This window comes from Pogoniulus pusillus, chromosome 33 (genome assembly GCF_015220805.1).
Source record: "Pogoniulus pusillus isolate bPogPus1 chromosome 33, bPogPus1.pri, whole genome shotgun sequence".
Lineage (NCBI taxonomy): Eukaryota > Metazoa > Chordata > Aves > Piciformes > Lybiidae > Pogoniulus > Pogoniulus pusillus.
This window is the reverse complement of record NC_087296.1, coordinates 9,663,699-9,680,053: the sequence shown is the minus strand read 5'-3', so window position 1 is coordinate 9,680,053 and position 16,355 is coordinate 9,663,699. Positions and strand designations below refer to the sequence as shown.

General features: G+C 46.4%; 1 protein-coding gene across 6 annotated transcripts in view; it reads right to left on the bottom strand.

The window, feature by feature from the left end:
• Positions 1-325: 325 nt before the first annotated feature.
• PKIB (cAMP-dependent protein kinase inhibitor beta) overlaps positions 326-16,355 on the bottom strand; it is a 59,647-nt gene continuing 43,617 nt past the window's right edge. For 5 of the 6 annotated variants that reach the window (XM_064170264.1, XM_064170266.1, XM_064170262.1 and 2 more), the window contains exons 2-4: positions 6,035-6,207; positions 1,321-1,407; positions 326-1,155 (exon numbers count right to left, since the gene is read on the bottom strand). In XM_064170264.1, coding sequence (XP_064026334.1) covers positions 1,073-1,155; positions 1,321-1,407; positions 6,035-6,182 — 318 coding nt within the window. In that variant the 5' untranslated portion in view covers positions 6,183-6,207 and the 3' untranslated portion in view covers positions 326-1,072. The remainder of the gene's footprint in view (positions 1,156-1,320; positions 1,408-6,034; positions 6,208-16,355) is intronic. The other variant, XM_064170267.1, reaches the window with a different exon arrangement.

Here is a 16,355-nt window from a genome sequence, read left to right as displayed (position 1 = left end):
CAACCCAGGCTCTGGTTGGCTTTCTGGGCTGCAAGTGCACACTGCTGGCTCCTGTTGAGCTTCTCCTCCACCAGCACCCCCAAGTCCCTCTCCTCAGGGCTGCTCTCCAGCCACTCACTGCCCAGCCTGGATTTGTGTTTGGCATTGCCTCGACCCAGCTGCAGAACCTTGCACTTGCTTTTGTTGAACCTCATAGTCATTTTCATTGTCAGCAAACAATACAGCAAAAAACAGATGAAATAAAATATGCATCGTGGGGTTGTAAATCTTGGTCTACAGGAAAAGCATCAAGGAATCAACAGAAGGCAGAAAAAGATGACAGCTATTTAGTTATCACAGTGACCTTAAACGACTTTAATCACTTACAAACATGGCTACTTTATTTTAGATACACAAGAACAGCTACAATGTTCAGCCTGGAAATGACAGAAGTGGCAAGAGTGGGAGAAGGGAGATGATCTGCCATAAGCAAACAGCATTTAAACAGAGTCTGAAAACAAACATAGGGGGTTTGGTAGTTTGCAAAGCCTTTTGGAGACAGGAGGAGAGAAAAAAAAAGAGAAAGGTTTCTTTCTCTCACACACATCAGCATATGCCTAACAAGAACAAAAATCTCAGGAGCTAAATTACTGACCATGTCTGCAAGCTGATATTTACTTAACATCACCTTCAGGTGGGGAGAGAGACTACAGCTCTGTGTCAGCAAGAAAGAAGCTGAATTGGGAAATTAAGAAACAGGGATTTTATTTTGAAGCTCTCATGAGCTGATGGTACATCTGCTAGGTTTATTGATTGAAACTGTCAAAAGAGATTAGTCAGGGTGAATACTCAGAACTACAACAAAACCCAAACCAAGAGATAAATTCTTTAGAGCTCTTCCCATTTGGATGTGTAGAACATTGAAGTATGGCAGTGGGAAAAAAAAACCCAGTAGTTGTGTGTCATCTAGGTACAAATGTGCTGCAGAATCTTGTCTGTGCTGCTAAAGTTGCTACCAACACTTCAGAAGGGGCGACACAAGGAAACTGGAAAGTCTGACGATGGGTTTCATTAATCCAGCAGTCCTCAGGTGTTAGGAGTCACTGCTTTTCCCTTCTGTCTCTTTGCTTTCCAGTAAGGCTTGGGATGATGGCACTTCACCCTCTGCTCCTTCATCTAAAAAGAGACAGAATGAAACACTTATGTGACACACGTTCTCAGGGCTTTTTAAAGCAGCCAAAGAGTTGGCGTCACTGATCGTCGCCGTTTGGGTTGGCTCCCCATTACCACACCCCTGGCTGCCTCATGGACAGAGATTAACTCAAAAGATCAAGAACTTACAAAGCAAGTTGCAACTTGCAGTGTCCCCAAAGGAATTGCTTATTGATGCTGATTTTCCTGCTCCTTGTGCCTGCTGATCAATGTCAGCTGTAAGAAACAGATTGGAAGCAACTTTTTATTATTGTTAGTCTATTTTTCTGAGTCATTTCCAAAGTCAGGTTTCATGGAATCATGGAATCAGCCAGGTTGGAAGAGACCTCCAAGATCCAACCTATCAACCAGCCCTAGCCAATCAACCAGACCATGGCACTAAGTGCCTCAGCCAGGCTTTTCCTGAACACCTCCAGAGACAGCGACTTCAGCACCTCCCTGGGCAGCCCATTCCAATGCCAATCACTTTCTCTGCCAACAACCTCCTCCTAACATCCAGCCTAGACCTTCCCTGGCACAACTTGAGACTGTGTCCCCTTGTTCTGTTGCTGCTTGCCTGGCAGAAGAGTCCAACCCCACCTGGCTACAGCCTCCCCTTCAGGTAGCTGCAGACAGCAATGAGCTCTGCCCTGAGCCTCCTCTGCTGCAGGCTGCACACCCCCAGCTCCCTCAGCCTCTCCTCACAGGGCTGTGCTCCAGGCCCCTCACAGCTTTGTCGCCCTCCTGTGGACATCTTCCAGTACTGCAACCTCTCTCTTGAATTGAGGAGCCCAGAACTGGACACAGCACTCAAAGTGTGACCTGAGCAGTGCTGAGCACAGGGGCAGAATAACCTCCCTTGTCCTGCTGGCCACACTGTTCCTGATGCAGGCCAGGATGCCATTGGCTCTCCTGCCCACCTGGGCACACTGCTGCTTCATCTTCAGCTACTATCTACCAGCACCCTCAGGTCCCTCTCTGCCTGGCTGCTCTCAGCCACTCTGTCCCCAGCTGGTAGCACTGCTTGGGGTTGTTGTAGCTGAAGTGTAGAACCCTGCACTTGGCCTTGTTAAATCTCATCCCACTGGTCTCTGCCCAACCATCCAGCCTGGCCAGGTCCCTTTGCAGGACTCTCCTACCCTTCAACAGATCCACACCTGCCCCAAGCTTGGTGTCATCTGCAAACTTGCTGATGCTGGACTCAGTCCTCTGGTCCAGATCATCAGTAATGATATTGAACAGGACTGGGCCCAGCACTGATCCCTGGGGCACACCACTAGTGCCAGCTGCCAGCTGGATGTGGCACCATTCACCACCACTCCCTGGGCCCAGCCCCACAGCCAGTTTTTGACCCATTTCAGAGTGAATCTGTCCAAACCACAAGCTGCCAGCTTTGCCAGGAGCTTGTTGTGGCAGATGGTATCAAAGGCTTTGCTCAAGTCCAGGTAGACTACATCCACAGCCTGCCCCATGTTCACCAGGCAGGTAACCTGATTGTAAAAGGAGATGAGGTTGGGCAGGCAGGACCTGCCCTTCCTAAACCCGTGCTGGCTGGGCCTGATCTCATGGTGATCCTGTAGGTGCTGTGTGATTGCACTCAAGATGACCTGTTCCATAACCTTGCCTGGCACTGAGGTCAGGCTGACAGGTCTGGAATTTCCCAGTCCCTCCTTCTGGCTCTTCTTGTGCATGGCATCACATTGGCAGCTTCCAGTCATTTGAATATCACATTCCTCTGAGCATTGCTTGGTTTCAGGTAGGTAACACTACAGTTCATGAGCATGTCAGTTACCTGGCTTGACCCTCTTTGCCAAGGAGAATTCCTCCACAAGCTGAGGGGATTTTTTTGTCACTCTGATGTGGAAATTCACTCTTCCTTAGGCTAGAGCTGAATGCTTGCATGACTAATACAGGTAAAAGCTTCCCAGTGTGTGTGAGTATTAGATGAAGGCTTCCACACAGAAAGGCAAATGTGGGAGACCAATACAGCCTCTTTGGTCTCAAACTTCTCTTTAATCTTAACATCACCAATGACTCCAATCAACAGATTAACATGGTTCCAGGATGGCCTCTCACCTGATCACCTGTGGAAAAGTCTCAACCTTCCAAAACTTAGGCAGCACCAGAGCATGATCAGACAGGAGAGAAGAGAGATGGTCTTCATTTGAGAGCTGGGCTCTGAGACAAATAGCTGGTGCCAAAATCTCTCCTATCCATCTCCTGAGAACAGGAATTTGGTGCAGCTTGTGGCGTACATGGACATTTGTATTGCACAGCTATGATCCTTGTATATCCATAAAGCAATTTCTCTTGCAAGTCAGACAAAAGGTATTAGCACATCCTGCTCCTGACCTGTCACTGTGGCAGCAGGTGACAGCATTTTAGAAAGAGAGGAAATGATCCAAGGAGCATCAGTTAAACCTGAAGCAAGGCAGAGAGAGTCTTCCTCACCTTTCCCCATAATTTTCACTAAGCCTTTCAGAGTAAAAAAAGAAAAAGAAGACATATTTTATATAGCCACATGTTCTATCTTCTCCACTTTTCTCCTTTATCCACCTTCTTTGCTCTGAGCTGGGAATGGCTTACTGTTAAATCCAGAAACAGGAGAAAAGAGATGCCTGTTGGAGCCCCAAACTGTTTTCCTGCCATAGCATTTGAATTTCCAAGCTTCCTTTCCATTTTGATGGATTCTCCTTGGTCTGCTTGCTCTCTCTTCATGAGCTTAACCTACAACAGGTTATAACTCAGTGAGGCTGTCATTCCCATCTGGTACTTGTGGAGCTCCCAATCCTAAGAAGCATCCAAGCAGTTAGAATGGACCTAACTGAATCCTGTGTTCATGTCCTATTACTGCTGCTGCAAACTGCTGATAACAGAAACTGCTCCTTCCAGGCATGCTCTGGCACAGCTCTGTGTCAGTGACAAAAGCAAAGGGTAATTCCATGCTCTTAATTGTTCTTCAAGTCCTGACAGTGCTGCTCCTTGTCTTTGCAAGGAAGCAGCAGTACATTTTGCTAGAACTGATGTAGTGTTTCATTTCTTCTTGCTCATACATTGGAGGGGCACTAGGAGAGGAGGATTATTCTCTCTGGAGGGCCAAATACTTATTTCATGCTGTGCTGCAACATTTCACTTTCATTCTTTCATTTTTATTTTTATGCAGATGAAAGAAAAAAAAGACAAAAGAAAAAAGATTGAAGAGAAAACTGTGGCATACTTCAGAAAGTGTTTTCACTTTCCAGAGGCCACGGTGAAACAAACAGGAGGAACTTACCTATAGCTGCTGTATGCCTCTGTGCTGTTTAACCTGGGAGCTGGGGTTGTTTAGCCTGGAGAACAGGAGGCTCACAGGTGACCACATTGCTGCCTACAACTACCTGAAGGGAGGCTGAAGCCAGGTGGGGGTTGGTCTCTTCTCCCAGGCAACCAGCAACAGAAGAAGGGGACACAGTCTCAAGTTGTGCCAGGGAAAGTATAGGCTGGATGTTAGGAGGAAGTTCTTCACAGAGAGAGTGATTGGCATTGGAATGGGCTGCCCAGGGAGGTGGTGGAGGCACCGTCCCCGGAGGTGTTCAAGAAAAGACTGGATGAGGCACTTAGTGCCATGGTCTGATTGCGTGGCTATTGCTGGGTGCTAGGTTGGACTGGCTGAGCTTGGAGGTCTCTTCCAACCTGGCTGATTCTATGATTCTCAAGGTTCACTGCTCTAAACAATACAAATGCAAGACACACAGAACGTGTGGGTTAGGCTGACCACTTCACTTCCACAGCTCCTGACATTAACAAAAACATAAATTCCCATCTACCTCCTCCTGGAAATGTTCTTTCTACCTGCCCAGAATCCCTTCAGTGAGCACACATTTGGTTTAGGCTACAGAACTCTGGATGCAAACCTATAAATTAAACCACCAAAGCCAGAACAGCTTGCAGTCAAACCCTGACCCTGCCTTTGTGGTGCTTTAGCAGGCTGTAAGAACACACTGTAGCTGCTCTGAGCAATGCACAAGCAATAAATGCATCCTTTGAGCCTGGGAATTCTCCTATAATCTACTTCAGATTCATGGACCCTCCACTGCCTCCTGCTCTGCTGCACCCAGACCATCCTTGCTCCTCGATGCCATCAGCTCTGGTGGCATTTGTCACAGCAGTAACAGTGATGGTCACAGGAAGAAAAAAGTTACTTCCAAATCAGAGGCTAAGAATGTAGGAGCAACCCATGCCCAGGGCTAAACTGTGATTCTCACTTCCCAGGAATTAGAAACCAGATCTTCTTGAACCTGAGAATCCTCCTGAAAGTAAAAAGAAGTGAAATGCAAAACTGGTGTTGTGCTAAATCAACAGAGCACCCTAGCAAATCAAAGGATGTGGCAAAACATGACACTACTCTGAGACAGCAATGTCAAAAGCCTACTAGCAGGAGTAAATCACTGTAAACCCTACTCAGCATATATGCCTGAGTCAGGACAGCTGTAATTTGATCAATAGCACAGCTTGCTGCCTTGTGCTAAGTTATCTCAGTGCAGCAGCAGGCCCTAAGTCAGAGCTGGAGTGATGGCTTTGCAAGCTTTCCAAGCTTCCCCAGGAAACTCTGCTTGCTTTCCTCAGGGGGAAGTGGAATTCAGTTCACAGCACCTTGCCACAGACTGCTGCACACTTAACCTATGGGCAGCTATGGCAGACTTAGTCTGGGTTAAAACTGACTTGTCTCTGGGGAGGTGAAACTTCTTTGGAAGGGTAAACGTACTCCTAAATGAAGAGAGAAATATTAGTATTGACACCAGCAGTGTACAATAGCACAAGCTCTAAGGGGAAAGCAAAGGGCCACTGCATAGAAATGTCCATCTCTTGAAAGTGCAGCTGTTACCTTCTGAAAGAGAGAGCTCAGCCAGTTTGTGTGGCAGGTCTGAAGTCCCAGCTCCAGCAGGAGAACCCAGGATGTCTGGTAAGGCGTTCCGGCGGCCTGACCGTCCCGACGCGGCGAAATCTGTCACCACAGGCTCCACATCAGTCATTGCTGACTGCTCCTCATAGCAACATCTGCTCGTGGAACAAACAGAAGAAGGAAACAGCTATAGCTGGGATGGATGCTAATCACCTCCTCAACAGTACAATAGCCAAAGCCTTTGTCCAGTGGGTCCTTTGCTATTAAAAGCCAAGTATTTCCATACCGTGTGCTTAAGCTTCAGTGATGCTCCAGAAGAAGGTAAGAGAATCTCTGAGTTGTTTGCTTAGGTTGCCATTTGCACATCAGGCCAGCAAAATTAACAGCTCTGCCCCTACAAGAAGCCTGTGAACAGGGTCAGCAACAGCCCTTTCTGCCAGCCACTTGTATGTCTCTATATAACCTGGTCCCTCTTTTTAAGTAGTCCTGTCACACAAGAGCTCAGAAGGGAACTGAAACTCTGTTTGGTCATCCTGTCTGTGTGAAGTAAAGCATGTCTGCCTTCATACTGAATCTTGGTTTGATTCTTAGAACAGGATAGAATCAGCCAGGCTGGAAGAGATCTCCAGGATCCAACCTATCAACTAGCCCTAGCCAATCAACCAGACCATGGCACTAAGTGCCTCATTTTCTTGAACACCTCCAGGCACAGTGACTCCACCACCTCCCTGGGCAGCCCATTCCAATGCCAATCACTCTCTCTGCCAACAACTTCCTCCTAACATCCAGCCTAGACCTGCCCTGGCACAACTTGAGACTGTGTCCCCTTGTTCTATTGTTCATTGCATGGGAGAAGAGACCAACCCCACCTGGCTACAGCCTCCCTTCAGGTAGTTGCAGACAGCAATGAGCTTTGCCCTGAGCCTCCTCTTCTGCAGGCTGCACACCCCCAGCTCCCTCAGCCTCTCCTCACAGGGCTGTGCTCCAGGCCCCTCACCAGCTTTGTCGCCCTCCTGTGGACACATTCCAGTACTGCAACCTCTCTCTTGAATTGAGGAGCCCAGAACTGGACACAGCACTTATGGTGTGGCCTGAGCAGTGCTGAGTACAGGGGCAGAATAACCTCCCTTGTCCTGCTGGCTACACTGCTCCTGATCCAGGCCAGGATGCCATTGGCTCTCCTGGCCACCTGGGCACACTGCTGGCTCATGTTCAGCTACTTCTAGTAGGTTTTGAATATCTCCAGAGAGGGAGACTCCACAACCTCCCTGGGCAGCCTGTTCCAGTGTTCTGTCACCCTCAAAGTGAAAAAATTCTTCCTCAGGTTCACATGGAACCTCCTATGACTTGACTTCCACCCATTGCCCCTTGTCCTGTCACTGCCCATCACCAAGAATGATGCTCCATCCTCCTGGCACTCATCCCTTACATATTTATAAACATTAATGAGGTCATAAATAAACAAATAACTGAACCCTGGAAATAAGAGAACCAACAATGCTCTGCTCCCTCTATCCCTATCTCAAAACTTAATGAACTGAATGGGAAAACTCCTGCTGGCCAAAATGGACTTTGGATCAGGCACAGAGGTGTTTGCAGGATCACAACTCAAAACACCAGCCCTAGTGAGACCACCTGGAGCAGAAGTAGGAGGTGATGCTGGGTTGCAAGTAGCACGCTGGGACAGGGTGTTCCAGCTGCCATGAGCAGCTGTGTTACTATACAAAAGGCTACTGTATCACAACTGTCTGCAGTAACTCTTGATAGTAAACAGTTAAGTTGAATAATTAGGCATTAATTGTTCAATTAACAATATTGACTTGCTTCATATGAATGCAGTCCTGTGTGCCATGAGGGAAGAGGAATGCTGTCTCTCAGCACGTATGGTCAGTGCTTCGTGTGGCACAGGACACAGACAGGGCTGGAGACCACTCCGATGGAAGCCTGTCAGCTTCCAGTTGACAACTGGCTGTATTGAGAACAAGGATCAGCTGAGGAAAGCCTCAGCTGTGCTGGTGGTGTGCATAGAAGGAGCCAAGCATCTCCATCTCTTCCCTAGAAGTCTGCTAAGGCTGGGAAGCAGCAGTGCTCTCATTTCACGGGTGGAAAAGCCACGGCACGCAGAAATCAAACGTGACTTGCTCTGATGTGCAGGAAAGGAGGGGCAGGAATTCAATTACTGATGCTGACCTGGGCTTTCCACCACACAGAACATGCACCTTTTCTCCCTCAAAGTGCCTTTCAGCTGTGTTACTCCAACAAGAGGAATAAATATTCTGAGTTTCTTTGTATCTCTAAATACTTTGCAATAAAAGAAATGAATCCTTCTTGGGGAGGCACAAAGCCATGAGTAAAACCTGCAAGTCTGAAAGATGACTTGAACATGCAGGTAAAGGGGTTACTTTCCTTAGCTGAAGGAGTAACTCTTGAGTTTCAACTCAGAGATTTAGCAGAAGGTTCCTGTCTTGTGGTAAAGCAGTCAAGGACAAAGGAGCCTTTTCCTTAGGCAGCAAAAATAGAAACTATAGATGGACATTGAAGAATGCAGCTTGGAGAAAATATGTGCAACTGTACATGTATCTACATTCTTGGTTAGACACAGCATTTCATTCTGTGCCCCTTACAATGGGTGAGGCCAGCACAGGAGAAGAAATATCAAAATAAGGTTGAATCCATATCACAGGCTCACAGGATGTCAGGGGTTGGAAGGGACCCAAGAAGATCATGGAGTCCAACTCCCCTGCCACAGCAGGACCATACAATCTAGCCCAGGACACACAGGAACACATCCAGACAGGCCTTGAGAGCCTTCATAGAAGGAGACCCCACAGCCTCTTTGGGGAGCCTGTGCCAGTGCTCTGTGACCCTTACAGTAAAGAAATTTCCCCTTGTGTTGAGCTGGAACCTCCTATGCTGCAGCTTCCATCCATTGCTCCTTGTCCTATCCCAGGGAGCAGTGAGCAGAGCCTGTCCCCCCCTCCTGACCCCCAGCCCTCAGATAGTTATAAACGTTTATTAAATCCCCTCTCAGTCTTCTTCAGGCTAAGCAGCCCCAGGTCCCTCAGCGTCTCCTCATCAGGCAGTGTTCCAGTCCCCTAATCATCTTCATAGCCCTCCCTTGGATGCTGAAGCAGATCCCTGTCCCTCTTAAACTGGGGCATTTACATAGATCATACCCTGAGGATATTTACATATTTACAGACACAGTCTCCTGGCTGTTCACAACTGCCTCCTGTGAGCTGACCACTGCTCATTTAAAGATCTGCAGAATGACATCAACATTAAAACACACCAAAGTCTACATCAAAACACACCCAAGCCTTTCTCAAACCTCTCTCACAGGCTTGTTTTGCTTGTGTCTCTTTTCTCTCCAGCATGGATGTTTTGGTCCCTAAATGGTTACGTTTCAAATGGAGGACTTCTTCTCTGTGACTCATGCTATACAAAACTAATCTCTTTCTGCAGCACAACTTCCTCTTATCCATCTTGTGCACTTGTTTCAAATCTCTTCCCTTCTCTCCAGCCCTCTCTTTTCTCCCCTGATGTAATCTCTCTTCACTGCATACTAGCAGACAGCCCAGGAAGATGATGAAGGACACAGCCTGACACGCTTCCATGTACATGAATTTTGATGTATGGCTTTGATTAAAATGTGTGCAGAGACACATCTAGAACATCTATCAGAGAGAAAACCAGATCATCATTATCCATCAGTCTGGTGGCCATGACTGAAATGTAGCTATCTAAAAATAACAAAAGTACATCATCTCATATATATTTTCCCCCCCCTTTTTTTGTTTTCCCTTTTGTTTTTTTTCTCTACTACACTTAAGGTATTAGAGGTTGAGAAAACTGAGCTTCAAAGCTAAAGGTAAGCCATTGCCCTAGCATGGGATGTTCTCCAAGTCTATTTGAAAGAAAAGGGGATACCTCAGCAGGCTTAGAACTAACATTACCTCCAAGCATGTGACAGACCATCCCCCAAAGTTTGGTGCTGCTCATTAAATAGCATTTCTTCTTTAATCTTCCAAGGAATTTCTTCTGTTTCTTTCTGCTGCTCTCTTATAACAGTACCTTCTAAGGCCTCCTGCCAAGTATGGATGTAGAGTTTCTCTTTCATCTGATCTCTCTTCATCTGTTTCTACCTTTAATTTTCTTACACAGGAAATAACTATCTTTTTGGGCATCTTTTTGCATCTGTTACATGTAGTGTTTGTCATGCTTCCTCACTCACAGAGTAAATAATAATGACAGTGTGCACAGCAGCTAGCTTCCCAGTTCCTCCTCCCGCTGGCAACATCTCCTTCAGCTTCACTGCACTCATTTTGCTGTAACCTTATCCAAGCTAAAGATACATCTTGCCAATGCCTGCATGCAGTTGCTTCTCTCAGCTTCTGTTGTCATTTTTCTCCCATGTCATTGCTCACCAGACTAATGGTGTGCAGCTGTAAAAGAATAGTGACAGATTTCCAGAACAGAAGGTTCTGTACTTCCCTGGCTCTTTTTTTTCCATAGCAAAAAACCAGGACACCCAAAAGCAGAAGGAGACTAGGTGGAAAACAGAGTTGAGCAGGGATGAAGGCTGTTTGAAAAGAGTCAACAGCAGCAAGGCAGGTAGACCTCCCAGAAAAGCTCACCTACTAAAAGGTTTGGAGTAGCATCCCATCTAGGACCTTGCAGAACTCCATGGCACTATACCACATGGGGCCTGGATCACAGTCCTGTGGGGAGAGGCTGAGTGAGCTGGGGGAGGGCAGCCTGCAGAAGAGGAGGCTCAGGGCAGAGCTCATTGCCGTCTACAACTACCTGAAGGGAGGCTGTAGCCAGGTGGGGTTGGTCTCTTCTCCCAGGTAACCAGCAACAGAACAAGGGGACACAGTCTCAAGTTGTGCCAGGGGAGATCTAGGCTGGATTTTAGGAGGAAGTTGTTGGCAGAGAGAGTGATTGGCATTGGAATGGGCTGCCCAGGGAGGTGGTGGAGTCTCTGTGTCTGGAGGTGTTGAAGCAAAGCCTGGATGGGGCACTCAGTGCCATGGTCTGGTTGACTGGCTAGGGCTGGGTGCTAGGTTGGACTGGATGATCTTGGAGGTCTCTTCCAACCTGATGGATTCTATGATTCTAAATTCAGCACATTACTGACCATAACTGGGCACTAAGGGGTTTTGTGGAGTACTAGGTTAATCTTCCCATATATACCTCTGAAATCCCAAGAAGACCACCTAAAATGCAAACCAGACCACTTGGGTGTGCAATGTGGAAAGGAAATCCTCTATTTGTGAAAACCAGCTACAACCAAAAGTGATACTCAGCTCCTGCATCCTTTGAGTGTCCTCAGACAAAACAACATCAGATGAACTACCAGTGGGATTTTCTCTAAGCAAGACAGTTAGTTTGTTCCTCTTTGAATCTTCTTCTGGTGGCAGCATAGCCCAGCCTCTTGGGGGCAAATGAGTCAGGGAAGCCAGTGAGAATTCATTTAAATAAATGACCAAGGAAAAGAACAATAAGTCTCCTGAAACAATCTGTGTTCATGGTGTCCAGCTGGAGCAGGTGCAACAGTCTACATTAAATGTCAGCCCCATCTCCTCCTCTCCCTGCCCGTTAGGAAGTAGATAAATCACCACCAAAAGTATTTGTGAAAGCTCTTTTGTCTTCTGATCTCTTTGCTGTCTTACAACAGAGACAAAATATGGGGTTTGTTCTGCTTGGAAGGACAAACTAGTCCCCAGGAAATGTCAGAAGGTTCTTGACAATGGTATTGTGGCAACTCCACACAGCAGACAAAGACCAAACACATCACTCCTCACTACTCAGCCCCTCCTGTCCTCTCACAAGCTTCTCTCTTAGATCTTATGAATAATCTGCCTGCACTACCTGAAAAACTACACTACCTAAACACCTTCCCTTAGTAGGAACAAACTGGAAAGCATCAAATCCTCTCACAAACACTTGAGAAAGGCAATAACCAAGCAGGAGTTTTAGGGCTGATTTTGTGTCTTGATGGTCTCTTACTGCAAGATGTATTTCAGCATCTTACTTTCTTCAGCCCTTTTGAAGGTGCTTAGCTGTGTGTTAGTTACCTGCAAGCCAGGATTGTACTCCAAGCACCTTTTCCTCTTTCAAAAGCCTGCACGTTCAGAAGTTTCTAAGTAACGAGAACAGAAAAGTCATTGAATGAAGTGCTTCCCTCTTTGCAGCTGAGCTGGAAACCACATCTCCTTGCTATGCTGTTGCCATGCTTTCACATCCTCTTCTGCTTTATATTTAAGGAGTAAAAAATAAAGTTAAAAAGGCTCTGACCCACCACCAAACCAAACCGATGGAAACTGAAGTGAAACTTGATGAGTAATTGCTGCTTTCTCACAGAGGGCTGCACATGGCACTTAAAGCAAAGTCACCTTAACCTTCAGCTCCTTCCTGAGCAATCAAGGTACTAACACAGCACTAAAAGCTAGTTTTCTTTTCCTTAAAACAGCAAGCTGTGATTGAAGCCTGCTTGTCTTTGTCACCAATGAGCTTGGAAATCTAACACACCAAGCTCCTGATTAGCTGCCTTCAGCACCAGCCTGAAAGGTAAAGCAGCTGACAACCTCAGCTGGCTCACCAGTGCTTATTGTTGATGCAAGCATCTCTTCCACCCTGTTGCTAAAGAGCAAATACCACCCTGAGAGCTGCTAAGATACTTTGTAGACATCATTCCAACCTGGTTCTTGGGGTCTCAGCGTTCTTTGCTTTCATCACCAAGCACAACTAATTCCCCCACAGTTAAGTTATTCAGCTGCTGCTTCTGCTCCACGACTAACCTGGGTTCCCTAAACTATTCTTCTGGCTCATTCATTAACTCTTCTGACCATTCAACCCAAAATACTTTATTTGGCATTCTCCACTGGATGGGATGTTGGAAAGAAAATTGTGTTTGCTCAACTCAATAAATGTTTAGTTAGTTACTAAAATATTGCTGTATTAACTCAGCTCAAGGGGAGTAAAAGGTCTTTTATTTTGCAGCTACAAGAGAACTATTGTAGGGTAATTCTATACAGCCAACTTGGCTAGAATGAGAGCTGGTCTACCCAAGAGGGTTTTTATTTCCAGTGACATTTTTCTAACTAACAGAAGTCATTTTTTACCTCCCTAGAATCTTTGTCTCCACCATGTCCTTAAACAGCCACAGGCACTGGAAAGTTCTACAAAACCATTTTGTAAAGAGCACTGTGCCCTCCATGCTCATCTGCTGACTCGAGGGGAGCCCCAGAAAGCAGCCATTTGGCTCAGGAAGTCTAAAGCCAACAAATTGGAGCTAACTCCTGAGCTGCAGGTCACCCTGGTGCACTGAAGGGGCCCTTTAATGAGTCACTGAAGTTTCCTCCTGCTGTGCTCACCATCTCGGTGGCTTTGACATTCATAAAGATGAGAAATCAATAGGACATGCAGCTACGTTTTGGGCAGTTGTGTCAGAGGGCTTTTCTGTACTGCCTTCTGAAATTGCATTTTAACTTTGGAGCCTCAGCTCCCTGCTGTGCATATCTTCAGGTATTGTATTTATGTATTACATTTCGGATTAATATATGTTTATTTTACATTTCTATTGTAGTCCAGCTGCAGCCTCAGTTCCTTGCAGATATATTTGCTTATGTTATTAGAAGAGTGTGTCCAGATCAAAGGAGGTTCTCCTTTCCCTCTACTCTGCCCTGCTGAGGCCTCACCTTGAGTACTGCATTTGGTTTTGGGCTCCCCAGTTTAAGAGGGACATGGATCTGCTGGAGAGGGTCCAATGGAGGCCCACAAGGATGATTGGAGCACTGCCTGATGAGGAGAGTCCAAGGGACCTGGGGCTGCTTAGCCTGGAGAAAAGAAGACTGAGAGGGGATTTAATAAATGTTTATAAATATCTGAGGGCTGGGGGTCAGGAGGGGGGGGACAGGCTCTGCTCACTGCTCCCTGGGATAGGACAAGGAGCAATGGGTGTAAGTTGCAGCACAGGAGGTTCCAGCTCAACACAAGGGGGAACTTCTTTACTGTAAGGGTCACAAAGCACTGGCACAGGCTGCCCAGAGAGGTTGAGGAGTCTCCTTCTCTGGAGCCTTTCAAGGCCTGTCTGGATGTGTTCCTGTGTGATCTGTGTAGATTGTGTGGTCCTGCTCTGGCAGGGGGATTGGACTCGATGATCTCTTTAAGTGCCTTCTAACCCTAACATCCTGTGATCTGTGATCTTGTGATATGATATTTAATATGAATGCATTTTTATTTTTTACATCTATATTTTACACAAGCTGGATCCTCAGTTCCTTACAGATATATTTGCATATGTTATATTGAAAAAAGGAGCATAGAATTGACCAGGTTGGAAGAGACTTCCAAGATCATCCAGTCCAAGCTGTCACCCAGCTCTATCCAGTCAACTAGACCATGTCACTATGTGCCCCAGCCAGGCTTGGCTTCAACACCTCCAGAGATGGCAACTCCAGCACCTCCCTGGGCAGCCCATTCCAATGCCAATCACTTTCTCTGCCAACAACTTCCTCCTAACATCCAGCCTAGACCTTCCCTGGCACAACTTGAGACTGTGTCTCCTTGTTCTGTTGCTGGCTGCCTGGCAGAAGAGACCAACCCCACCTGGCTACAATCTCCATGAATGTATTTTTATTTTGCACTTATGTTTTACACAAGCTGGACCTTCAGTTCCTTGCAGCAGGTATATTTGTGTATGTTATATATGATCACAGAATCAGCCAGGTTGGAAGAGACCTCCAAGCTCATCCAGTCCAACCTAGCACCCAGCCCTGTCAAATGAACCAGACCATGGCACTAAGTGCCCCATCCAGGCTTTGCTTCAACACCTCCAGGGATGGCAACTCCACCACCTCCCTGGGCAGCCCATTCCAATGCCAATCACTCTCTCTGCCAACAACTTCCTCCTCACATCTAGCCTAGACCTGCTCTGGCACAACTTGAGACTGTGTCCCCTTGTTCTGTTGCTGCTTGCCTGGCTTTAACACCTTTCTTTTATCTTGCTTCAGATACACTGTTTCTTCAATATGAAATGAATATATTTTCATTTTAATTTCATTCTCCAACATACATCAGGCTTATTCTAATACAATTCCACCCAAGCCATATCCTCTAGAGCATACCTGATGAATCTTGGTAGCAGCCCTGTTTACTGATTTCAATTAAATTAGAGGTAGAAAAAAATCTGCCCCATCTCATGATGACTCACCATGAAAACAGAGAGAGGTTGGACAAGTTGTCAACCTTTCAGCTTATAATTCAAGTTAAATAATGACCTTGATTCACAAGGATTCCCAGATATATTTGTTAGACATTGCCTTTCAAATAAGAAAAGAAAAATCAATCCCTTTTCAATTCACTGAAACATGTCCTGATAGTTCAGGTTTACAGTTTGATCTGCACATGCTTAACTTTATTTGCAAGGCTTCTGTTGCATCCATTGAAATCTGATCACACAGACAGCAGGCAGCACTGGCAAAGTGCTCTTTTAACCTCCAGGAGCAGATCACTGGGGCAGATTTGTCCCACTCAGATGTGGAATTATGTCCAGTGGATCAGACAATTGCTGCTACAGTCCCTGGTTATTTGTCTGCACTGAAAGGTCGGCACTTGGTGCCATGGTCTAGCCTTGAGCTCTGTAGTAAAGGGTTGGACTTGATGATCTGTGAGGTCTCTTCCAACCCTGATGATACTGTGATACTGTGTGTGATACTGTCTGTAACTGCACTTTGGTAGTCAGAGGCTGCAAAGTATTCATATGTTTGTGGAAGTCTGGAGCTGAGCTTTTTAAAACAGAAACCTGGAAATGACAGTGACTGCTGAGTACAGATCTTTGGCAGGGTTATGCTGCTCTTGCTGTAGAACTCAAAACAGGTGGTGTTGGTTGTATGCACTGGCATTTCCTACTGCACTAAGACCTGTATAGAATGGTTTAGGTTGGAAGGGACCTCAAAGATCATCTGCTTCCAACCCCTGGCCATAGGCAGGGACACCTCCCACTGGAACAAGTCACTCAAGGCCTCATCTAACCTGGCCTTGAACAGTTCCAGGGAGGGAGCAGCCACAACTTCCCTGGGCAACCTGTTCCAGCGTAAAGAACTTCTTCCTAACATCTAATTTATATCTCCCCTCTTTCAGTTTAAAAAGGTATCTTCAAAAGGTGAAAACCAAGAAGGATGCTTGCCATGCTTTCCTGATGAACATACACCCTTAGAGGTGGTGGATTCCCACCTCAACATGAGGACAGACTTCTTTACTGTGAGTGTGACAGGGCACTGGAACAGGCTGCTCAGAT